The sequence below is a fragment of the Taudactylus pleione genome, unplaced genomic scaffold (assembly GCF_031769625.1).
Source record: "Taudactylus pleione unplaced genomic scaffold, aTauple2 ptg000180l, whole genome shotgun sequence".
Taxonomy (NCBI): domain Eukaryota; kingdom Metazoa; phylum Chordata; class Amphibia; order Anura; family Myobatrachidae; genus Taudactylus; species Taudactylus pleione.
In genome coordinates, this window is record NW_028284582.1 from 1,148,567 (window position 1) to 1,175,699 (window position 27,133).

The window sequence follows — 27,133 nt, forward strand, 5'->3', positions numbered from 1 at the left end:
AAACTTTTCCATTTACATTGAGCTGCAAGCCAAGCAGCTCTAGAGGAATCCAGTCCATCTAGCAAATAAGCCCGCTTTAATGCTCTACAGGAATTATCCAGTTGGGTTTCCTTCGGCCTCGAAAAGGTCTTAAGCTCAGCAATCCAGCTAATGAGAGTACCCCACAAGAATGCCTGGAAACTATTCCAGACTATGATTGGGCCGGCCATAGGAGTGAAACATCCCCTCCCAACTCAGAACCCACTGGCATTTGAATAAACCAGAATGGGTTAAGCTTTCATAAGGCCTGGCCCCATTGTATGCTAAAATCCACAACTAGAGATAGCGAAGAGTGGTCAGAGATACCTCGGAGTAAAGCAAGAAAAATGCTTCAAATACAGATGCCGCAGTCTTCAGACATCAACCAGGCCCAGCTCCCCACCAGCCCTGCAAAACCCCCACTATCACACCTGAGGGTTGGCGTTGGTTGGAACAGGTGTGGGAGGCTGAGGTGGAAACTGAAGAGGCGTGTAGGAAAGTGGGTGGTTTGGGCCAGGTCTTCCTCATGTGTTGAGGGAAGATACGAGGCAGTGGAACTGCTGGAGGTGATGAGCCCGAAGGCGAGGACAGTAGGGAACAACTTTATTAGACTGGAAATTGAATTGGCACTGTAGTGGTAGAATCGAATAGGAACCAATGTAGTAGAATCGATTGAGTAGAATCCATGATATGGAATTGATGAAGCAAGATGAGACTGGAACTGATGTTTGGAGAAATATGTTTGGAACTGATGTTTGGAGACAAGCGGATTGGAACAGATATTTGGAGACAAGCAAATTGGAACTGATGTTTGGCGACAATGGGATGGGGACCGATGTTTGGAGGAATTGGATCGAGATCGATGTTTGGAGCTGATGGTAATACTAGTAGCAAGTCCTTTAGTTAAACAGACTGGAACACTGTGGTGGATGGAGACTTACATACACCAGACTGGAACTGGATTGACCAACTGGGACCATACAGATACAGAATACCTGGGAGCTCAGCACAGAGCTGTAACTGCAGCAGAAGCGAATTTATACTGGCAATGTGTGCCAGTCAGGTAACGGAGTTTATAGGGCTGGATTCCCAGGGATTGGTTGATGCGATCAGCTGGTCTGGGAGCAGCACTCTGAGTGGTGGAGAGTCAGATGTCTGAATCCAACATGGCTGTGCCCATAGTGAGTTTTGGAGGGAACTCTGGGGTGCAGCCTGAGTGCTAGCATGCTGAGTAAACACACTGAAAGCACAGAGCAGAAATGGACAGACCTCATAGCCAGCCGGATGCGATGTGCAGTGCAGGTGGACCTCTGCATCATCTGGGTGTGATGTGCGGTCACAGAGCGAGCGGCCCTCAGGGCTAGCTTGAACAATACTGCAGAGGTAAAACATAGGAGAAACTAACAGAATATGTAAAAAATTAGTCAGGATCGTGACACCCCACTACCACGACATTCAAAAACCCAATTTAAAGGATCTAATACATTGTTGAAGTCTCTCATATATAACACTGGGTTATCTGGGGATGCTAGCAAAAAATATGGTAGTTGCTCAATCAGCTTAATGATATACTACAGGTGCTTGTAAAGGGCGGGGTTTACACTGAACACAGAAAAAAGAAATTCAGAGGTATTGGTTTACAAAATTGCCCCCCAGCACACTGCAGATAAATCAAAAATACTTGAATCCTACATGATAAAAGAAATTCAGAAGTATTGGTTTACATACATTTGCAAATATATGAATAAGCGCTGGGCCGACGTAAAGGCTCCTCTATACCAGCGCCCCTAATATTAAGGGGTTGATGTCCGAGAAGCAAGGCACACCAAAAAATTCCAGCCAAGGACCATCCCCAGGGCATCACACGAAAAGGGAAAAAAGGTGATAGTGAAGTGTATAAGAATAGATGTGTAAAGATAAATCAATAAGTGTTAATAAATGTAAAAGAATTAAAATGACGTTTGTATATTATTTATGTAATTTTAATTCTCTTTTTTCTGTTTTATCTGGGGATGCTGCAATAAATTAATCCACCTTGTTAAGGACATCACTGCTGTACGGAGGTAGAACACACGCTGCCAAAAGTAAAATAAGAGAGGCTTTCGAATAAGGACAGAGACGATAGGCTGACGTATGTGTCGCATTAGCCCAACCAACCCATGTTTTTTTTAAAGGTACAAAAAAATAATAATCACACAAAAATAAGGAAAGGCATATAAAAATTGCGCTGGGAAAGAACATGGCCGTCTTTAGCCAGACCACACACAGAGGCCAATTTGTTGACAAATATAGCCCAAGTAATCACGGTCATCAGTAAAGCAACAGGAGAACACAAAGCTGCAACAGTGTAAAACAAAAACAAACATAAAAATCCCCATCAACCACCACCCTCCCTGTACACCCCCCACCCAACTGAGGCATGCCTACTAAACAAACAACCAAAGTTAGTATAAATCTAAAATATTAAAAAGAGTACACTGAAACCAAGAGCTAAATGAACCTCAAAGGCTGAAAGAGGCTAGAAAGAAATGATCATAAGGCAGGTAGCTCCTCAACCAGTTGGGAATTAAGCCATGCTACAGGAGAGCAATCCAGAAATAAATCAGTGATAAGTAGTCAATGAAAATCATAGTAAAGTAAGGGACTGGTCTCAGTAGTGGACAGCGGAGGCCCCCGACCCACGCATCAAACTCTCGAGGCTCAAATAGTAGTAAAAGACCATAAATAATCAGAAGTAAAGGAGAACAGTATAATTAATCATGCTAGTATTCAGAATAAAAAAAGAAACAAAAATAGAAAAAAAAAAAGGTTTCACATAGAGGAGCAGAGAAATATCACAACCATGAGTCCATCTGTAGACAGCCCAAAGTTCGGTGGTCCAACCAAACCACTGCCTCTCTCGGAGTCTCAAAGAAGGTGGTCTCCCCATCAGCAAAATCCCACAACCTAGGAGAGATACTACATGGCATATGGCAAATGAAGATCTCTCAAGCGACGCTTAATTGGGGCAAATAATGCCCTGCTCTTTTGTACATTCACAGGGAAATCAGGAAACACTGAAGCAGGCTGATGGTTCCACTCCAGGGGGCCTTTCGTATGGCCAAACGAAGGATAGCGTCTCTATCTTGGTAATGAAGCAACTTGGCAATAAAAGTAAGTGTCGGAGCACCAGGAAGCAGGGCCCTTGTGAGCAATTTCCAATGCAAAGTGTTCACAAAATGAGCCCCAGCCATAGGTGTAAATCAACCTTTTCTAAATAAATCATTCAATGGAACACAGACATCTGAGCCACCAAGGCACCTGAGATTTCATAGGAATCAGAGGCCCTGATTCAGAGCCGGACACTCTGACAGAGCACTCGCTCTGAATCAGGGCCGGCCTTCTGGTTTTGTAGAACGGCCTCCTGGCCGCTCGCATAGCTGTGGGTGACCACCCACAGCTATAGCGAGCGGCCAGGAAGATGGTCGCGATGGTCAAGACCATCACGACCATCGGGCTTGCGAAGAGACCCTTGTGGTAGGGTCTCGTTGCCGCAAGCCCCAGAGAGATTTCGGCTCTAACAGAGCCGAAATCTCTCCCACTGACATCACTCGTGATGTCAGTGGGGTCGCCCCCAAACGGAGGCGTTCACATGGGAACGCCTCCGTTTGGGCAGCCACTCCCCCGGCCCACCCACCAAAGGGGGCGAGCTGTCACTCAACATCGACAGCTCGTCCCCTTTGTTGCGAGACCCGGTTGCGAGCGCACAGCGCCAAAGGTAAAACCAAAGGTAACTCCACGGGTTGCGGAGATTAAGGCACTCTCCAGACTTGTTTATTCACAATAATACATAAGCTTTATTAGCATGCGTAGAAATAGTTGCCAACGTTTCGGTCCACATTAGAACCTTTATCAAGGCATAGTACATTAAGAGATACATATAGCTGAAGACATAGTGGCTAGAGCAAACACATGCTATATATATATAAATATATATATAAAATATACTATATCATCTGTGAGAAGTGTGACCTAAACGTAGCAAAAAAATTAAATGGTACAGAAATGTGAATTCAGGTCAGTCTGTCTACATAAATGATGTGTATACTACTGTGGGACCCAATATCCATAGAGTCACTTAAACAAAGCTGTATACTGACTACTGAGAAAAAAGTAGAAATATTGCCAAAACTGAACAAAGTATAAAAATACCTTATCACATGGAAGCAGATGATTTGTGACCGACTCGGAAACCCAAGGAAGTGCTGCGTTGTTACTGATATTTCTCTGTACCAGTTATATACAGCAGTGACGTATGGTAAAATGGCTGGGGAGGCACACATGGAGATGGGTCTGATGGGTCTGAGTGCTGGGAGCATGTCTCACCCCCTACTCACTATAACTCTCCACTCACTACACTAAGCTTCAGTGTCCATTGATTCTCCTACCTGCATCACTGTGTCTGCTGCGATCTGTAAACACTGCAGTGCACTTCCTGGTCACATGACACATCTAAGGTGTCCATCAGAGCTCAAGGAACACCTCCAATACTCAGAGGCATGCCTCTATTAGCTCTATTACCATGCAGCTTACTGCCTGTGGTATGGCCCTGCACCCAGCTCTGCAAGCAGTGTCTGACTATACAGAAGTGAGGCTGAGCTGTTACTGCCTCATCTCTTGTTTCCCTGCAGTCCCAGGGAGCTCCACAAAGCTGGCGGGTGTTAACTATAAAAATTATTACAATAAACAAAGAAGATGTTTATAAGTTATAAATATCTTCTTTTGTATTATTCTAATAATTTTTATATCAAATCTCAAAAGTAAGACAGGGGAAGTGGCACGTCCATGATATACAGCCATGCAGTTATTATTTCCAGTCTTTACAGGTGAAATGTGCCATGAAAAAGAGATGACCACCCCCACCCGCAGGCATTTAACACTTCATGTAGCGAGGTGTCTATGTTCTTCTGTACAAAAGGGTTTTCTGTAATAGTGCTGAATCATTGCAATCAGATCAGATTTTGGAGCAATTTGGCCGCAGCTGAGGACTGCAACGAGTACTGGCTGCACACACCAATCTACTAATCAAGTGACAGCTGAAAGGGTTAGACCTCACACCGTTGCCATATTGGGTTCATCAACTAAAGCAAACTGTATTCTGCCAAGATCAAGGACTACCTGATGGGATTTTGATTGTTCAGGATGAAGCCACCCATTGTGTGATGATTGGTCACTTCAGTTACAAAACTGTACAGATGGCAAACCAAACCTTAAAGTACAACAGTAATAGACATCCCTGATAACGTACATTTTACCAAGCAACAGCAAGACCGTGAATAGAAAGAAAGAAAATAATTGACATGAGGGATGATTTGAATTATCATCTTTGTTCGCAAAGTGCTATTGAGATGGTCGGAACGTTGGCACCTCACAGCCACCAACTTTGCCAATTTTCCTTCACGGATCAAAGAGGTTCCGGAAAAATTAGTTATGTTACATTACCGTAATTCTCGGGAATGTGTGCAGCTGAATATTACAGATAATTTAATTGCGCAGTAGGGGCCTGATTCAGCAAGTGACGCAAGGGAAAGAACGCACACACTTGCTGATGCTTTCGCATTGCGCATGCATCGCACTGCGCGAACTAGCAAGTGTGATCGGGCAAGGGTACACAGACTACACTCAGTGTGTATGCAGACCCTTCCGATATTGATTGACCAGAAGTGCCATTTGTGGATGGTGACCCCCCCGAATGGATGCAGGCGTGCCTGTGCAATGGGACGCCGTTATAGGGGTGTACATAATTAAGGCAGTGTGGCGGCATACACAGCCAGACGACTCGATGCACGCAAGAAGTGGCCAAAAGCCTGCGCGATATCAAGTCAACCTCTATTGTGTGTATGGTTCCAATGGTTCTCGATGTTTCCGCTGTCTTGCAAACTATAGGGAAGTTGACGGCATTGTGTAGTGCTGGGCGTTGATTAGCATATACACGCAGCGGCCGAGTGCGTGCGTACGTTCTCTCCATTGCTTAATCAGGCCCTAGGACACTTCATGCTGTATGTGACAGTACATGTTATTGTCAATCTATGGCAGAGGTCCCATTTACCTCTACTTTAATGATTATATGCATAATTACACAAATTATAAACAAGTGTTCACCGTGCTTAATTTGTAAAAACTAGTTTATTTAAAAAAAAAAAAAAAAAAAAAAAACTAAATATATTTAAACTCACTTGCACTGTGCATGGAAGTATTTAATGAGGTTCTGCAGCAGATCAACTCCTTTCTTTATCTTTATTTCATTAACTTTCAGCAGGTACTGCAAAAGAAGATGATGACATTTTTGTTCAAGGCTTATATAAATGGAAAGGTTACTGTCCCTCATCAAACCTGACGGATGATTACAAGTGACAAGAATGAAATATGCATGCATGAATGTGCATCATTTTACCTGCAGCTCAATTATAGGGACAACTGCTGTCCTTTCCCAAATACAGCCTCACTATCGCATACTAATATATACAATGCACTATTCTTTGTGCTACCCAAAATGTAAAGCTCCGATTCATCTTTAAAACCTATTTTGTTTACATTTTTCTTATACTCGTTTTGCTTATTTGTGCCTACTTGCATCTGCTAGATCCAATAAAATATATTAGATAATAAATAAATGACAGCAATGATATTGCCAGTGTATTCAATGTACACTTTATTGGCAACACAACCAAAAAGTAGACTGAAAATATAATCACAAATCACAACTAAACAACCAATGTGATTTGGAAAAGTTGCAGTCAAAGTTCCCACAACTTATCCGGTTAAATTCCCAAGGTTTTGGAAAAAGCCTAGAGTAATTCAAATCCACATACGTAAGGATAAAAGCATTCTTTCCGTTTCACTATGGCTTCTGGCCAAACCATTCAACAGTAAAAACCCTATATTAAAGATAAGTAATGACATTCAGGGACTGATTCTGACTTGGGAGCAGAGCAAAAAAAAAAATGAGTAACTGTGCAACTTGGCAAAACCATGTAACACTGCAGGTGGGGCAGGTGTACAATGTACAGAGAGAGTTAGATGTGAGAAGGGTGTGTCCAAACTAAAATCTAAACTGCAGTGTAACAATAAAGCTGTCCAGCATTTGTGGGCTTCATTCATAAGCAGCCAGTATTTACACAGCATGCAAAAACAATAAATGTATTTACACCCCTTGCAGTGCAACATAGTTTGTTCCAGATACAAAGTTACTTGCCTTTTTTGATTTGCTCAAGTCAGAATCAGCTAGGGATGGCCATCACTGTGGTTACCATCGATGGTGATATAGCATGTGGCAGGTGCTGGCTGGCAACTTTTAGCCTGGGGGGCAAATGCATGCAGACGGCCCTGGCAGAGGAGTAGCGTGAAGCCAGGGTGCCCGAAGAACGTGCGTGCTACGGCGCCGCCCCCCCTCAAGTGTTTCAGGGAGGAGGCGGGTCCATATGGGATTAATGTAAGGTAAAAATAAAGATATGGGGCAGCCCCCTGTCGTAGTGCCCATATGCAGTGCCCCCGTGTGCCACAGAAGAGAACACTCTTATGCAGGCCTCCAGTAGTGCCCCCAGTAGTGATCCCCCTATGCAGTGCCCCTTGTGCCCCCAGTAGTAAGCCCCTTATATAGTGCCCCCAGTAGTGGTCCCCCCTGTGCAGTGCCCCTTATATAGTTCCCCCAGTAAAAGTCCACCCCCCATGCAGTGCCCCCAATAGTGGTAACCCTTATACAATGCCCCTTAAATAGAGGCCCCAGTTGTAGTCTCCCCCCTATGCAGTACCCCCAGCATTGTCCTTTATATAAAGCCCCCAGCAGTGGTCCCTCGATCCAGTGCCCCCCAGTGGTAGTCCCCTCCCCCTATGTAGTGCCCCTAGTAGTAGTCCCCTCCCCCCTATACAGTGCCCCTAGTAGTAGTCCCCTCCCCCCTATGCAGTGCCCCTAGTAGTGGTCCCCTCCCCTTGTAGTGCCCCCAGTAATAGTAGTACCCCCTTGTAGTGCCCGCAGTAGTAGCCCCCCTTGTAGTGCCCCCAGTAGTAGTAGTCCCCCCCTTGTAGTGCCCCCAGTAGTAGTAGTCCCCCCCCTTGTAGTGCCCCCAGTAGTAGTAGTCCCCCCCTTTGTAGTGCCCCCAGTAGTAGTAGTCCCTCCCCTTGTAGTTCCCCCAGTAGTAGTAGTCTCCCCTTGTAGTTCCCCCAGTAGTAGTAGTCCCCCCTTGTAGTGCCCCCAGTAGTAGTAGTCCCACCCCCTTGTAGTGCCCCCAGTAGTAATCCACCCCTCTGGTAGTGCCCCCAGTAGTAATCCCCCCCTGGTAGTTCCCCCATAGTAATCCCCCCCCTGGTAGTGCCCCCAGTAGTCCCCCCCCCCAGTAGAGAGAGACTTAATAAAAAAATAAAAAAACACTTACCTGAAACTCCCGTTCCTGGTCCCGACGCTTCTACCGGCTCCTCCGGCCGCTTTGCATTATGGGAGAGACGTCGTCATGACGACGTCTCTCCCATTACCCACTGCGGGAGCCGGAAGATGGCTTCCGCAGTGGGAGCAGCAGCAGCCAATGAGAGTCTGACAGACTCTCAGCGGCTGCTGATTACAGCAAACACACAGCTGCCGGCTCTGGCGGCTGTTTGTTTGTGCTGTGTAGCGCTAACCGAACTCCGTCCATGAAGTGGCCATTGATGGTTACCAACTATGCAATGGATGACCATCGATGGTTTCACCAACCGATGGTCATCCCTGTTTATTTTACTAACTGGCAAGTGGGTCAATTAGAACATGGGGGCGGGTCTTCATGGTTGTTGGGGGCGGAGCTATGCTCAGTGTCCCGACACCTAGTAAAAAGAAAAAACACATCTGGTTCTTCCCCATCGTTGGTACAAGCATTCGGCATTGGCCATAAACCATCGATAATTATGAATCATCGATGGCCATCCCTAGAATCAGATCCTCTGCGTGGAATGGTACCTAGGGCAAGATTTCTAGACTGTGCAAGACTTTTGGATACTGATAACACTAGACAGTACTGTTGAGTAGAGATTGGTGCTTAGTTATTGGAACACGTGATTTCACTCCTGTTTGTCCCAGTCTGTGTCAGTCTTTGGCTTTAGCCTCATAAATATTAACTATGAGATTCCTCAAGGCTCAGTTCTGGGTCCAATTCGGTTTTCTATATTTAGAAATGATTTGCACGCAGCCTATAACTCCACGCATATGTATGTAGATGATACAAATTTGTATGCACACAGCTGACACTTCCTCACTGAGTGCACCATTCCTCTACAAGCAGCTTGCCTTTTTCTATGTGCGTAAACATGTATTGCAATCCTATTCATCTCAACCTGTTTCTGAACTCTGATAAATCAGTATTTATGGTATTTGGGACCAAAGTTAAACTTGTAAAATGCTTTACACCCGATTTACTAATGACATTAGTAATATAAATATTTTGTTTTTGTCTTGATCCAAGCCTCTTATCTGGTTAGTGTAAAGCACAAGCCTAATTTGGAATAAATTTTAGATGCCAGGAACTAAAGTTTATCCCAAACTGGGCTTGCTCAATAGAAACAAAACCTGTCTAACGTCCATGGGCAGAAAGTGCACAGATCACAATGTCTGTTACAGGATTATGGATCGAGGTTATGGTACAGCACCCAAATTCACCTTGGCCACATTAATAATCTTGTTTTGCTGTGTAACCACATATCCCACCAGTGTGACATGTAATTGAACCTAGGTTGGCTTTATCTGGTGTCTACAATTAAGGTCCACTCTGCTCAGAAAGGGTTTGTAGGATAAACAAGCAAAGTACCCAAACACCTGAATAGACTCCTTACCCCTGCAGATTATAGCACTTATCACCCAAAATCTACTTCCAGAAGCCACTATACCCCTTCCCACAGAGTGTAGCAGATGATTCAAAATTAAGCAATGAAAATGTACACATAACAGAGGAAAATTACTTTTTTGGAAACTAAAAACACTAATACGCCACAGATAACATTCCCCTGTCCATACTTGGAAAAGAGACATTTTGCTGTCTGTAATAAAAGAACAGATATTTTTCTTTTTAAGCCAGGTACACACTGGAGCGATGTTAGGCCGATATGCAGTTTTGTAACGTCATATCGCCAACATCGCTCAGTGTGAACACTTCTGCGCGCTACCGCGGTCGCTAGGTTTGATGTGTTACACATATCGCTAGCGGCCAGTGCATTGTTAGTGAATGACGTAAAGGTTATCGTTATGTCGTTCATTAAAGTTGTCCAGTGTGGACGCACAATCACTGTTGACAAGAAATTCGATGTTGGAACGAATGCCCGTCGCGCCATGGAGTACCCAGCTTAACTCTTAATCAGTATTTTTGAGTTAGGTTGTTTAAAAGCATAAGATACTGAATGGTAATAAAAACAAAGCAGTGATGACATTTAATTTAGTTCTGATCTCTAGATTTCCTGCCTAAATAACATTTCATAAGCTCGTTTCCCACCATGGGCTTTTATTAGGTACTGAACAACATCTACATTGTGCTTACAATATCACAGGCATTGCAATGGAATTGAAAGTACATTTTTAATGTGTCATTTATAAAGTTGCATTGTTAGATAAATGATGCTAATACATTTAGGGCCCGATTCATATGTGAACGCAGTGTCTATATCGTTTTAGGTCTGCACATGCATCCCTATGTTTCCCGCCCGGGAGACGCAGAGCGAATTTGGACACAATAGCCCTGGGTTTCAAGGGGCGTTGCTGAGAGATAACAGGGGGGCAGTTAGGCAGACGCGGGCATGTCACTGTCAGACGCAGTAGCGAAGACACAGGACCCCATGTTCAGACGGAGAAATAGCGCCTGCCGTAGGGCTGCTGCAAGCTTCGATAGTGCGTCTAAAGACGGATTAGTGGCGCTGCCTGTGGGCGTCTTAGTAGGAAGACCATCGGTTGTGTCATTTTCATGAAGATGCACACGTGGCTGCATCGCAGCGACCGCGATCACCTCTGAATTAGGCCCGTATTCTTTAAGTCACATGGCATCAAACTGGAACTTTCTATTGGTTTGCAGTCTCTAACATTGACACAAGCACCATTAGCATATTTCTGTATATAAACTAATAGAAATGTTATCAATGATAAGGCACTTTATTTACGTGACATCTAGTCTCACTGGCACTGCTGAAGCATATAGCTAGAAAAGATAAATCTGCCCATGAGACACTTGTCATATACACTGTGCACACATGCAAACGCTGAGAGAGTGGAGAAGAATACTGGAGTCACCACTAACTGGAACATTTCATTCCTTTGATGGTAACGACAGCCTCACAATACATCGGGCTCATCTGGCTGCTCTGAAGTTACAGGAAGGAAGAGGACGCTTTGCAGAGATAACTATGCCACATCTACCCAACTAATAATGATTTAGCCCTGCACTTGTCTCGCCAGAGACGGCCAGAGTCATTTTGTTACCATAATATGGATTGTCCTGGAATAATCAGCTGCGTTTACCTCGCACATCTGTAGCTGGAATAATCGCCTTTCTTTCTCCATCTCCTCAGCGATCTCGGCGCCGCTGATTTCTGTACGAATCATCCCGTGCAGCTTGGCGTGTTCCTTTTTCTCCTTCTCTATTTTAGTCCTGAATAGAATAAAAATAAAATAGATCAGGCATGTGACAATCTTGTGGCCATAACACCTAGGCACAGAGGTGTGACAGAGCAGGCGGTTCAGCACATCAATACCAGGAACATCGTGTCTGATCTCTGTGGTGTTGTTAGTGTTGGTGAATGGATAAGACTGCAGTCCCATAAATATCGCTGCAGCCCACAAAGCAGCTGCATCCACGGTGTGTAATGGAATACTAAGAACTGATGTATGGTGACTACTGGAGGACTGGTGCAGACACATACAGAGTGTCAGGAACCTCATCAGAGCAAGCGTGTACAATACACTGTTTTCTAAGCATGATTCAGCTTGGTCTGATCATCAATCCCTTTGTGTTATATGAAAACATTTTCAAGACCCACTAGTAGTAACAGCAACAAAGAGAATTAATAAAAGATGTCCTGTCCAATTATTGTATTTGCTTTTTAGTTAAGCATTTAAGGGACATATGGGGGAAGTGTCTGATGGACACTTAAGGGGTTTTAACACAAAACCATAAATTGTGATAGGACCCAGAAACAGTGAATGAAGATAACATAATTGCAAGTTTGAATCTTGGGGGCAGGAAGCCCTTTTCCTCAGCCGAGACCCCACATTATGATGGGAGAGCAGATAGAAAATGAAACTATGATTCATGTGTCAGTGGATTAGGCAAGTGATCTCTTCAAATATTGTAAAGAAAAATATCATAACTAAAAATGTATCCACAATCTGCCCAAGTCGCACTCACAAGCCACCTAACCAGGCCTGCCTTTTTACAAGCCGTGCACCCATCCAGATATTTTAGTGCCCAGCCGGCTGGGAGTGGCTACAAAAAGAGGGTTTGTGAGACACACCTGGAAAATGTACCTTGTTAACCAACATAAAATGGCAGTGAAGGGGCGTGTGAGTGAGAGGACAAATCACAAGAAACAATAACTGGTTTTGGGGGGGTGCGGCTGAGAAAAAAAGGGATGGGCCCCGAGAAAAGGACCAGGTAGAAATTTAGCTTTAAAGCATACAAACTGGCTATAAACACTCCACATAAGAAAACAATAGTTGACCAGATGGCCTTATTCTGCTGGCCAGTACAGATTGCGAAGAGGTTACTCTATTACTTGAATAAGTGTGATTGCGCCGTCATTCCTAGGGTACAAGGATTCCCTCTCACTGTCAATAACCACCTTAGATTGACTCCTCCCACTGCGTAACAGCAGGGTACCTCGCTGCAACCATATCAGGTTCCTAAAAGCGCTTACTCCACCAGGCTCCTACACCAGCACCTGGAACCACTTGCTTCTTGCGTAAGTGTGATCATGCTGTTGAAACCCTTCCAAGTTGTTGTCTGCATATTCCCAACTGACCTATGGAGCAGTGTTGCGCTTGGCAGCGGAGAGGGACTGACTTTGAACACACTGTGCTCAACCTTCGGACAGCTTTTGCGCTTATATTGTAGCCACAGTATATAAGCAGATGCAGTCGTTTAAAAGCAGGAAGATGTTTATTTGCTCCGATAAAATGGCTTTAAAAAGATTCCTAGGTGAAGGTACTAGGAATATCACAGCTGCTCTTGGAAGTTCAGATGATACAATCCTTGAGCTGGTTGAGAGGTATCACAGACCACATGTTGGGGCTCAACTCTTTGGTGCGGCAGTTACCAGACACTGTCCTGGTAGCACAGCTGACTACAACAGACATTCAAAATGTACATGCTACATCACACATTCAATCTACATAAGACGCATAGCGCAGACATCTCCCTTTCATGGAGCCAGAGCACAAGACTTTATGCGGTGGCGGCCATCTTGGCTGTGCGGCTGGGTCCCCAGCAACAAATATGTTACAGTTAAATTTGATTGTAAACCTGTTGTAATTAACATTAATGAACAAGCAAAGACATCAGATAGCCTATCATTTTTTCCTGACAGGTAGAAGGCCACATTGCAGAGACCCATGTATATAGATGGCCAGCTGCAAGGGTCTCGATCCGGCAGATGACTCACCTGTACCAATACATCACATACAATAGTCAATACCTGTTAGAGATGGTATAGCTGTCTGCAACTAAATTGTCAGAAGTGCCCCTTGTCACTAGTTAGTCTATGCTCAATTTATTGGACTAGGTGCTAAGAAGCAGTGTGTGTACTTGATCCATTCACAACTCAACACAGTTAGAGAGAGTGCACATTTCCCGCGCACCCAGAGCACACAGTTGGGAGAGAACTTACACTTTTGTTTCATAGTCCTTCCATGCTTTATCAAAAGGCTTCTTCAAGTCCTGGAAAACAAAGCAAACAAACTAAATCATTAGGTGCCACCAAGTTCACAGAACATACACCTGTAATAGCAGCTACAATCATTCTTGCACTCCTGGCAAATATAGAAACTTTATAAAGAAATTTTATGTGTTTTTAACTGGGATTTAATTTTGTTTGTTCGGGGTATTTAGCAGAATCTTATGTAAAATAATTTTATGAAATCCAAAAATATGGATTGGGCTTGCTACTACTCTTAATCACCATAGCAGATCACTAACATTAAATTTGCTACTACTGTAATTACAGCCAGAAAACATGAAGTATATGAGAATCTCACAAATATCATGAGTTCAGTTCTCACTTGGTAACCTTTACATTTACACAGTGTGGCTTTTATATTGGATTAAATTATAATATAGTGCAGTGGAGATTATGTATTATTATATAATTACACATGACGTTACAGCAATTGAGCTCACCTACCCCTTTTACTCCTTTCAGATCACCTTTCAGTAAACTGTCTAGTGGGAATGTTATAATATTGTTCATGTTCTGGACCTGCAGAAAGTAGAAAGATACAAAGAAGTCATTGCTGCATAGCATAACAGAAGTCAACATGTAGCTTATTAGCTTTTGTGGAACAACAACCCTCAGCATGCCTTGCCATATATACATTTAGGCACATAGTGTGCTGCAGTGTGAGGCAGGGGATCCCCAGAACTCCAGATACAGCCCCCATCAGCATGATGAGCTTGATCCAGACATAAAAATATTCAACCTTTCAATCCAAACAAAGAGTCAACTGGAAATGTCACATAATTGTTATTTTGTAATTGTGTCTCTTTTCAATCTTTGTAAACCACTCTGTAATAAGAAAGGCACAAAACACCAATACATCTATATGCCGCTTTTAAGGGTAAAGGCGACCCCATACACGATGCGATATGCACCTTGCAATCAAACAGCCGACATATCGGGTGGTCCCCACACACGGAGCGATCGGGTGGCCGATTGTCCGATACGGCGGCACCACCCTCTCCCAACCGCATAGCGTTGCATGGGATCGTACATCGCATCCCCAGATCAAGTGAACATGCAGTAAGATCTGGAGGTGTGATGTACGATCCCACGGGAGCGCGCACTGGCTGACATCATGCCCACACACGATACGATATAGCAGCGATATTGTACCAATCCATCGGATCGCCTGCTACAGTATATCGAACCATGTATGGGGGCCTTAAGAATTTTAGAGTTTATATTAAATTTATAAGTAATTGGTTTAGTTTATCCACATATTTGCACTACAGGTTTTCGAAGAGGGGGCATTTATTTTAAGTGATAACAATAGATGAGAAAGAGTTGTATATTTTTACAACATGGAATATATACCAGTTACCCTACTTTCTGCTCCAGTAGAATCTAATTAGCTGCTAGTAATTAGAGAACCTTCTCGTTGATATGTACCAGTTTTCATGTCAGCCTTTTGGTATTACTCACCTGCATTGGTTACTGACTTGATGATAACACTGAGCACAATTCCTCTACACCAGGACATTTTATACATCTACCAATGAGCCACTGATATTCAGGAGATCAGACTGCAGAGAAACAGCATTACTGTACATAGTAGCCCATGAGGCAACACCACTGGTTTTTTTTTGTAAGAATGACCTGGTCTTGTGCCAGGGCAGAATATCATGGTCTAAAAACCAAGTGGTTTCAAAGGTCTGCAATGTAAATAACATTTCCTGAACATAAGTGGCTTATTTGCAGAGTGTCCCTTGTGAGGAGATTAATAAATCTGCCAAACTCTATTAGTTTTTCAGTAAGTGTTTATCTATAGTACTTCATATGCGGAAAATTCTATCCTAAACTGCTAAGCCCTAAAAAGGGTGCAACAGTCTCTCGTCGGTACTTGGAAAATCTGTGTCTGCTCTAGCAGGTTCTAAAAACAGAGTAAGCCAATCACTGAATATGAGTGCGTGGCTTACTTGTATATCATCCCTCTAGAGTACAGTAGTTTATGAATCACCCTAAACATTTGAATTGTATCAATGAGGCAACCTATGACAAAGAGAGAATAGTTAAAGGGCTTATAATCAACCACACGCAAATAGAGAAGTGGAGGTCTGCTCTCTTTCAACTTCAATTAAATACGGTTACGCCAAGGATTCCTCCCCCACCAGAATGAACAGCAGACTCACCTTCAGACAGGTATTATTTAAAAATCTCATCAGCCCGTTATTCTCACTGTTGCAAAAAAGTTAATATTGAAATACTGGTTCAGGAGGTCTACACCTCTCTGGCTGAGCTGAAAAATATTCTCCTTCGCATCATTTATTTTGAAAGACGAGCTACCATTCCGGATATAGAAAAGGGTGTAAACAGATTTCATAAAAAATGTGAACACTATATTGCAGCTTTAGATATGTCAGTCCAAACACACACACACATATATATATAAATATATAAATTATTTGAACCCACCACCTGGTTTCTACACAGACAGCTAGCCCCTCCCGATTCATAATCGGAGATATCCAGATGTTTTCATACTTAAAAGTTTAAGTGTGATCAACTGTTCACGTTTTACTTTTCTAAAGAAGTAGAAAGTATAAGATATATAAGTGATTACGAAATGTCCCCCCCCCCCCCCTCTTGCGTGTCCCTAAATATGACCCCCCTTTTTTGTTATTTATATTTTTGGTATAAATATATTTTTGTCTGTTTGTTTTAATTTTCTGTTGTACTATTTAACAAAGGAATGTTTGTTATCGCTGCTACATTTCTTGTGACACAATCATTCAAGCTCTAACAACTTTATGCAAACTGTATCATTCTATATTTTGTTAAATCTTTTTTGAAAAAACTTGATAAAATGTTTGTGAAAAAAAATAAAAATCTCATCAGCCCTACATACTGAATGACCGGTGGATATCACAGCATACGTTTTAGTGATGCTGTCCCCCACCTCTTGTGTTCCACGCTGTGCGTCACAATGTCAACCTGTCATTCAATACAGATTCTTCGAAGAGCTTTTGAAATATCATCCGTCTAGAGTACAGTAGTTTATGAATCACCCTAAACATATGAATTGTATCAATGAGGCAACCTACGACAAAGAGAGAATAGTTAAAGGGCTTATAAACTGAATGACCGGTGGACATCATAATATACGTTTTAGTGATGCTGTCCCCCACCTCGTGTGTTCCACGCTGTGCGTCACAATGTCAACCTGTCATTCAATACAGAAGCTTCGATGAGATTTTTAATAAATGTCTGCCTGCAAGTCTGTTACTTAAGAAGGGATTTATGCTGTAAGTTCTGCTACTAATCAATCACAGGCAGGTCAGGAAAAAACTGCTTGCATTAAATCTCTGGCTCAGATGCCTTTGTACAGTTGCAGCATCTGACATTACATGCACTTTGAGTTGTAGTGGCCCATTTAAAATGCTTATTTATTATTGAATTACAGATTCAGAAGCCGACAGCTGAGGGAAAAGACTTTAGAAGAGAATAGGAACATTTAGAAAGAGCAAGCGGCTTCTGCACTGCAGACACAATATATAATATGATCACGTGGGAGCAATAACCACTAAGGGCCTAATTTGGAATCCGGAGTAAATCCAGCTAGAAGGTTAAATTCTGCACTTTGACAAAACATGCAGGGTCAAATTAAGATATGTTTTATTTTTTCCCCCCCTTCCTGCAAAAGCAAAAACATAAATGGTTTGTCCAGGTGCATATTTACCAGCTCTGGAAGGGGGAAACTAGTGAAGTGCAATCTCACTCAGCAGTTTAAAATGACTGAAACTCGTCAAAAATTGTGATTCCATTTTACAAAACTTTGTAACCCCAATAAATGGTTGTGTTATTTCTAAATCAGTTTAAATTTGCCCATGTTTTAACTATTTTAAACTAGGGATTTAACTAGGGCAGTGGTCAGGGAACAGGGGTAAATTACCCCACATGGGGTAAAAATGAAATTCCTTGGGGTAATGGACGGACAGCCGGGCATGCATATGAATCATTCTATAATATAGAATGATTCATATGCATGCCCGGCTGTGCCGCAGGGAGGCTCTAAGCCGGACACCCGCTGAGATGTTATTACCAGCGGGCGACCGGCTCCTTCCCTGCAGCGCTGCGTTAGCCGGAGGCTGGAGTTCTCGTCTGCACTACTACAGGGGCATTATATGGGGGCACTACTACAGGGGCATTATATGGGGGCACTACTACAGGGGCATTATATGAGGGCACTACTACAGGGGCATTATATGGGGGCACTACTACAGGGGTATAACTATGGGGGCACTACTACAGGGGCATTATATGGGGGCACTACTACAAAAGCATTATATGGGGGCACTACTACAGGGGCATTATATTATATTACCTGCAGGCTTTGTGTATTAGGTGTATAGAACACAAAAATGCATTCTGTGTGTATATTTGGGTCTCATTGCCAAGTTATTTCATTATGATATGCAATTATTCCAAAATACGGAATATTCCGTTATCCAAAATACCCCTGGTCCCAAGCATTTTGGATATGGGAGACTCTATCTGTAATGTATTGCTAGTGGGTTGGCTACTGGTCGATGGTTTGAGTAACCCTTTGACCATTATACATCACCTTACCTGATAATAGTATTCTAGGGATATTATACAAGTGCTGGGTTTTGTAACACTCCTGGCTGAATTACAAGGAAACCAGAGACGTAGTTCCATAATAGATTTGGAGGCAGTTTGTCATTTACTTTCATAGCTGCCAGTGCAAATGAGAAATGCATAAAAGCCAGCCTATGTAACTGTATCATGTGTTAAGCAGTCCTCCAATTGAAGCCCTATTAAGAACATGACAAACACATTTAAATGGTGCACTCTCTTTTTGTACGTTCCATGTGATGAAGCAGCAAATGCATTATTAACAAAGTAAGTACTGATGAGTTAAGAGCAGCTTTAAGGTGAATAAAAGTATAAGAAATGTATTACTAATGCACCTTTTGCATCTTGGTGTCGGCAGTTTACGGGGCTTTAACAATTTACTTAGCGCTTAAAAGAAAAGGTAACATTGCTGGTAACATTTAAATGGATAATAAAACGATTGAATGTCACCTGCACAGACATATTGGCTCTTCCTGACCCTTGCTTCTGTTGTCACCAAAACAATGATAACTTGTAACAAACTTTTTATTTTTAAATAAAGGCATTATCTGACTCACAGAACCATACTCTCCTACTCTCCCAGAATTTCCAGGAGACTCATGAATTTTAGGGAGATTTCCTGACACCACCCTATCGGATCCCACCAACTTACCATGCGGAGTGGGCCCTGATGACGCATTAATAGGGCCTATTATCCTAGAGTAGTGATCGGCTACCTGATGTACTGTTAGGGCCAGATGTATGCCCTTTTTGACGTTTGGAGGGCAGTACAAACGGCCCTTAAAGTATATCAAACTTCAAATGGGATGCACATTACCTTGCATTTTAAGAACAGAAAAATGGCTTCAAAACAAATTTGACACGCACATCCCGTTACTTCCCCTAAATTCCACTGTATGCCCACTCTTACAAAATACTACCATGTGCACTCACCTAACAAAAGCCCATATGGGCCCTCAGATACCACATGCACTCCAAAACACCTTCACTCGGACTTCCCCACATTGCAGAGACCTTAACACATGCCCCTCATATACCACTCTGACCACATACTGCTGCTCACGGGCACTCCTGACAGGCTCCATAATCACTGACAGAACTCTAACAATACCTACACTGACAGCTGCAGAGGTAGGAGGGAGAGCACAGGATACAGAATGCTGATTGGCTGAGCTGCGTGACCTTGCGGCTGTGTGCACAAGAGGTCATACCATGCAGAATTCAGCGGCTCCCTTTCACATTTTAGGACCAGGATCAGCCAGCTAAGGGCCGTAGGTGAAGGTTTGTGAAGACCATGGGCTGTCTATTGCCCACCACTGTGCTTCAGGTTCACATACTTACGCCAATAAGGACGGTCAATGTTGAAATAACACTCAAAACAGACAACAGGTATAATGATTGCAGGTTTACAAAAACTCGGCATTCATAAATGCTTTGAAGAAGTTAAGCCCAAGACACAGATCAGAATGAGACTATTACTCTGTCTACTAGCTGTGCATGAACTAGTGTAAAGCGCATTGTAATTCATGCAAAAAAGTACATATGTTTTTAAATAAGAAAAAGCAGACTGCAAATTATCCAATTCTTCATATGCTGCTACTAAGAGGATTTGGTCAGACGCACCCGGAACCGGAAAAATGACTGACCAATTGGTAACTTCAGCAAGAACCTGATGGGCTTCCTATCACCACCGATAGTGAGAGGGAGTTTCTAAGAGGCTGGAAAGTTAATGTCTGCCATTGTTTTTTCACAGTTTCACATTTCAGAATTAAAACATCATCAATATTGTAGCTTTATACAAAAACGCACTTGGCTACTTCAAATTGCTTGCAGACACATTTCAACAAGCAACCCCCCAGCTCCCTACCACCCCTGGACTAGCTTCACCGCAGGAATGCAACGTGGGGCAGTCAGCGTGCTGTAAATTACTGTTTGCACCTGTCAGTAACTACATTGCTTGCCAAGTACAACACACAAAAAGAGAGATGTCAGGGTCAGTGGGAATGCCATTGGGATTTGATAGACTTTAATGTAAGACTGTCATCATGCTTTAAAAGGACTTAAACTTGACCTTAGCTACAAAATGTGAAAAGCGAAAACCATGTTGTGAGTGAGTGAGACTATGGGTAAGCTCTAAGAGATGTGCAGCCACTTTTCTCATCCATGTGCAATATAGGTATAGGTGTTGTCCCCTGTCCCCTGACTAATTCATATACCCAGGCTCTGTGGGGTGAAAGTATGAAAAACAGTCTAGTTGTTAATGCTAAAGGTATATAGTACAGTTTACATCATAATTGTTGGAATAATGGGCCTGATCATCTCTTTATACAGATCACTCTTTTGCTGTACTCCTCCACACATACTTAGCAGTTACAAATAATCAACAGAGGCTCCACACCTTGGGGATGCTCACTCTCTACAGAAGACTCCCAGACCTCCCAAAGTCAGTCTGAACTTCCTTCCTTGTCCCTCTCACTAGACATGGGACATCTCACTGCAGATAGTGTTACTGATTTTGACTTTGCCAATAATCCAACTTGAGTAGACTATACAAGTCCCAGTCTAAAAGGTGGACCTAATAACTCAGGGCCTGATTCAGCAAGGAATGCAGTTGCTTATACGTACGCAACCAGCCGATTGTTGCGCTTGGCGCATGCATCGCAGTGCGCAAACTATCCACTGCGATAAGAACTGCGATAGCAGAGGCTACGCATACCTGTGGCAGAGTGATTGACCGGAAGTGCCATTTGTGGGTGGTGACAGGGGGGTGGAGTTGAGCGAGAGCAGGCGTGCCAGTGCGTTTCAACGCCATTGCATGGGCGTGCATAAATTAGCCACTGTGATACCAGACGCTGCCTGAGGACTCATATCATGCGCTGAAGTAAGCAATTCTTGAGTGAGTTCTGACCTGCCTTAACTGTGCATATAGGTCCGATGTTACCAATTGTTTAGCTATGTTTTGTCAAAGTATACGGATGTGAGTAAGGGAAAGTGGGCGTCTTTATGTTAGGCTGCGATCGCAATGTGAGTGCAAACATTAACATACCACCTCTGATATTAGCAACTGGCTTGCGTGCGCATAAGCAGATATGCGATCCATGCTGAACCAGGACCTCAATCCTTTCCCATTCTCTAGCTTCACTTTGTCATTCAGTCTCTCATATTCAACTCCCACCACCAAGGCAAGGAATCAGTATGTAATGCCGTCAGACTAAATACTGACGCAGGAAGCTCGAACTGTCAGGATCCCGACAGGGGCTGGTAAGTACCCTAACCCTCCCTTAGTGGTGCCTAACCCTAACCTCCACCTGGTGGCACCTAAAAGCACGCTAAAACTAACCTTCCTGGGGTGGTGCCTAAGCCTAAGTTCCCCCACCTAACAACCCCCCACACACACACCCCCGCGGCTAATAGCTAAAACTGCCCGGTTTATCATCCTTCGGGAAGGAGTCTGTCTAGATTCCGGCATCGGGATCCAGACGGGCGTCAGGATTTAGATACCGGAATTTCGTCAGAAGGCTTCCAGGCCCACCGGCATTTTGACCGCATTCCCAAGGCAATAGTAGAAAAGGGCCTTTATTAAATCCTTCAATATCAAAAATTTCTTCATGATCCTATCCTAGGGTGGTGCCATGAATCATCTTGCCTACAGGTCACATTCCACTAGACATTGCTTAGCTAAGAGACTATCATATCATATAAAGGAGTTAAATAACCAGAAGTGAGCAGCCTATAATATTCTGACCAATTAGATTTCCCATTTTGTTCAGTCAGTGAACAGTCAGCAGCTGAAACTACCACTGGCGCATTAAAGCATATGCTTCTCTACTGCTAATGGGTCCTCCATGGTTTCACAAGTTGGGTGAAGGAAGTATTTTGTCCAAATAAAAATCTTGGGTGGAATCCTTATTTAACTGACTTTACAAATAAGCCCCATTGCAACTACTGTACCTACTTTACTTTTCAAGTTATAATTACATTGTGTAGCTAAAATAACTGTAGAGATGGAGATGGCTTCTGCAGAAGAACAAAGTGTGTCTATTGTGAAAAGTCTTAGGGCAGGATCAGGCAGGTGTAGTAAAGAACCACAGCTTTGACCAGGAAACCATGGCATTCTAAACAGAAGATATGTCAGCGTAACCTTTACGTCAATGTTCAAACTAAGGCTGCCGTGGTGCATTTGCATTGTGACTAGTCCAGTGTACAGTTAATATTCTCCTCATGGAAAGAAAGCAGCACAGAGAAGACAACATTAGACTTGTTGCACTGCATGATGTGTACATGCCTTTCAATATTTCACCTAAAATTCTCCATCATCACCCTGACGTAGCATATTGGGATGGTATTAATGGACGGCTCTCCCTGTCAGACCACTCCTTATCACAATTACCTATACTGGATCACCAAATCTTCCCCTCGAGAGAAAGTGGTGAGATGGCTGCCATATGGAAAGCAAAAGGTATCACGGGTTTATCCCATGTTCAAGTGGACCACACTCCACTATCATTTTGCCAGCTGCAATAGAAATGTTTAATGCTGAGCGTCAAGTTCTATCAATATCTCCAAATGTATCTATTTGTCCACAAATGTTTCAAAGAATCCTTGATCACAAAATGTTCCACAATTAAACAAATGTAAATAAAACCCCAAGCATAAAGGTGCAATCTCTCTACTCTATCACACAAGCCGTAACTTGAGAAACCCATTAAATGGTAGTGGTAACAGATATGGGAGTGACTCTGGAAGAAGAAATATGTGATAAAAACCTGAGAGCTTGCAGGAAAGAGCTCAATCTGTCTAGGTATTAAGGAAAACGCATTGAAGTTTACTCCATGTGGCAGCTAACACCAGACAGATGGCACTGCATGTGACCTCACACCTCCAACCAATGCTGGAGACAGTGTGGCCTCACTGTCACTTTTGATGGTCATATCCAACTGTTATATTCTACTGGAGTGGGATCCAAACAGTAATTTCAAATGTCACAGTATTGACTCTGAACGTAACTCTTCCAAACTAGCTCCTATGTGCCCCAGTAAGCAACGTTATCAATCATGTAGATAAGCTTATAATTTGCGCATGTTGCGCTGCCAAGTACCTGACTGCCCCACAAATAAACTTTACCCATGCAAAAAAAAGTAATACAGATGTGTCCTCATACACTGTGGCTCACGACGCCGTGGCATGCAGAACTTGGGACCAAGCCGCGCTTAGACGCGGGAGGTTCCAATCCATGCATTGCACAGCTTAACCGCTAGGTGGCCAGTGCTCCGCTGATGAAAACTACAGTACTACAGTAGCAGGGGATGGAGACGGCACTAGAATACAGCAAGCCCCGACTGTCTGCCAATCCTGTACGGACGGTAAAGTAAACAATCTCAGACGTGAACATTCCGTAAACTAAATTTCTAATACGCCCAAGTGCATGAATACAGTACAGGATTGCCAAGACCCTGGATAATAAATGGGTAAGCGGGGGTCTCTGGAGGAGTCTTTATTTAATAAAATCATTTTCTCTACGTCGTTTGTGTCCTATCATTTGTTTCATTTTTTTTTTTTTATAGGTGGACTACAAGTGCCAGTGGGCCATTGATGCCAGGGCATACCGGCACATGTGGTTTGACAAGTGCTATCTTGCCCTGGCAGGCTTGCTGGCACCAGCACTGTAGCATGGGTACTGCCGACAAACTGACCAATCAGCGTGTCCCCATTCATTCCTATGGGGAGAGAGTCCGTAGGGAGTACTCCACCACTCCGAAATGGTCGCACACAGCTTTGTACAAATGATGCTGAGATTGCCGCACATGCAGTACATTTATTTAGTAGCTGTACAGTGTATTTAAGAAAATAATTAAAGATAAAAGTCTCCATACTTGGTCTGAATTTATACAAAAATCCTTTTAAACTGTAAGCTCTTTAGGGCTGAGACTTTCATTTCTTCATGTTACTTGCTGTCCTGATATTCTGGATTTTCCCTTATAATGTAATACCTGCATATTGTACACTGTGGGTGATATATGAATAAAAGATATATATGACTATGTATACAGACTTTACATTAGTAAAGCAAAGGAGCTCAGATGCTGGTTACAGTGTCTTGATTAGCCTACAACTAGCAGTTGCCATCAGTGTACTGTAGGAAATACCTGGTGGTAACTGCAGCCAGTACTGTTACTGAAGAAGTCGGACTTGTATATTGAAAAATACAGAAAGTCTATAAATGATAGATAAGATCAAAGACGTTATATGTTCATTGCTCGCCAAGCAGCCTTTCATGATTTTCAGAATCACAGAACAATGAAATGTTCCGCTTACAACCATTTGCTACATTACTCAAAGCTTTACATGCTGAATGGCACTATATAAAGAAAGCAGGACAGCAAGAGAGAGCTCCCATGTTGTCTTATTCAAAGGAACACAACAGCGGCAGTCTACACATTCAGCTAACACCACACGTCAGGTGAGAGAGAGCCAAGCTGTCTATGTTCATTAATGAAGCCAGCAATGCTCCTCTTTATTACACTGTTGTGTGTAAATTATAACAGAAGGACATGATCACAGTCCCAACAGACATGAGTCACTGCTATACTCAGCCATCAGGAAACAGCCGGCTAGCAGTCTGATATGTTTGTACCAGCGCTGGGCAACCAACAGGCTCCCGCTGCTTGGGAACTACCAAGATGCTGAGACTTGTAGTCCCCTAGAGATTGTTGTCTGGGTTTAGTGATGGATGTTTTACTTGTTCACCATAGTGAATACTTGAATTTTTTAAAACTTTTATTTTTTTCTTTCCAAGATATGACCAATCCGCTGACCAGCCCCTCTGTTTGGTTTAAGCTAAGCTACAAGCTTGATAGGTTACTCTATCTGTGGGGTCCGTCTCACAATTGTACCTTAGCTGCCAATAAACTGCATTATTTGGAGGCACAGCACACCAACTATTATAGGGGAAATAATATATACTATATTCATCTGAGTAGGTGCATAGATCAATTTAAACCAGCATGAACAAATGTTTTAGGCTTATCCACTTTAGCAAAAATAATTATTGCCCGTTCCTGGTGTGCTCCAGATCCTCCTGATATACACAAATGGAGGGCACTTGTTAATGATACCATTGATCATGAACGGTATGTTTATACTAGTCGTAAAGCCCTTTCTAAATTTCAAGAATTATGGGATAGATGGGCTCTTTATTTCTTGGGCCTTCGTAGACCAATTGGGGATCCTTCCATGTAATCTATCCTCTTCTATTCTTCCTTTTCTTTCCCTTTTTTGTTTTTGCCCCGTTCTTTGTTTTGTTTGCTTCCTTATTGTTCGATTATTTTATTTTACTTCCATGCGCGAGCTGTTTATATGTTATATTTGTGATCTCAGGTTCAGTTTACTGCTGATACTTCTTTGATTGTATATTTTGGTATTTAATTGTACCACTGTACTTTCCTATTTTTATTGGCAACACTAATATTTTTGTTTATCTGGTTTTGTTCTGTTTATAATATGTACAAAATGTTCTAATAAAAATCAACATGATTTAAAAAAATAAAAAAAAAACCCAGCATGAACAAAATGAAGAAAAAATATACAAAGATTTTCCAGCCCCACACCACAAAAAGAAGACATTGGGAGCGGAATCAAAGACTGTCTGACTTACCAGGTTCTTAAAAAGTGCAGCCAGCTCCTTGGTGAAGACGGAAAATTTCAGGAAAGCTGTGCCCAAATCCGGATCATCTCTACATACACAATTGCCTCCAAATTTTTCCAGTGCTTGTGTATACTGCTCTTCATTCTCCACGTGAGCTTCAGACGAATAAACAGAGAAATACATTAACAACTGATCAGCAAATATTGAGGCACAATGTCAAACAAATCCCAGTGTACATCTCACAACAAAGAACTAGTGTTGTAGTTATTAAATGTTACCTGTCCCTGTGGGTAAAGTGCACTTACATACAGACGAGGAAGCATGCATATTAATTCAGCGTAAACCAATGACATAATAGAGAACATAGCGCAGTAATCCACTGAGGCCTCTGCAATTTACTTGTCTTTTATTACAATTACACTTTAAAGTGTTATATAATTATTCAATATATAATGTCTTTAAGTTGGTGTCATCACATTATCTACAATATATTCCGAGATAATTTACATAAAAACATACGTAACTATGCCTAATCCCATTTTATTACTTTCCTCTAATAGAATTTTTAAGAACTGTGTAATTTATTAGATACTTTTTTCTCCTTACTATCAAACTACTTTCCACTCAACATCTTCCTCCTACAGGTTGAGTCTCCCATATCCAAATATTCTGAAATACGGAATGTTCCGAAATACGGAATTATTTTGGCATGACTGTGATAATGAAACCTTTGATTTTTGAAGGTTCAATGTACACAAACTTTGTCTAAGGCACAAATTATTAAAAATATTGTATAAAATTACCTTCAGGCTGTGTGTATAAGGTGTACATGAAACATAAATGAATTTCATGTACGTACACAAACTTTGCATGAGCCACAAAATTATTGAAAATATTGTATAA

The 27,133-nt window shown here is 42.5% G+C and overlaps 1 protein-coding gene across 3 annotated transcripts in view; it reads right to left on the reverse strand.

Annotated features, from left to right (window-relative positions):
- ASAP2 (ArfGAP with SH3 domain, ankyrin repeat and PH domain 2) overlaps positions 1–27,133 on the reverse strand; it is a 202,507-nt gene that overhangs the window by 80,062 nt on the left and 95,312 nt on the right. For all 3 annotated transcript variants that reach the window (XM_088476015.1, XM_088476013.1, XM_088476014.1), the window contains exons 3-7: positions 26,240–26,385; positions 14,398–14,472; positions 13,885–13,934; positions 11,522–11,651; positions 6,234–6,319 (exon numbers count right to left, since the gene is read on the reverse strand). In XM_088476015.1, the coding sequence (XP_088332141.1) occupies positions 6,234–6,319; positions 11,522–11,651; positions 13,885–13,934; positions 14,398–14,472; positions 26,240–26,385 (487 nt within the window). The remainder of the gene's footprint in view (positions 1–6,233; positions 6,320–11,521; positions 11,652–13,884; positions 13,935–14,397; positions 14,473–26,239; positions 26,386–27,133) is intronic.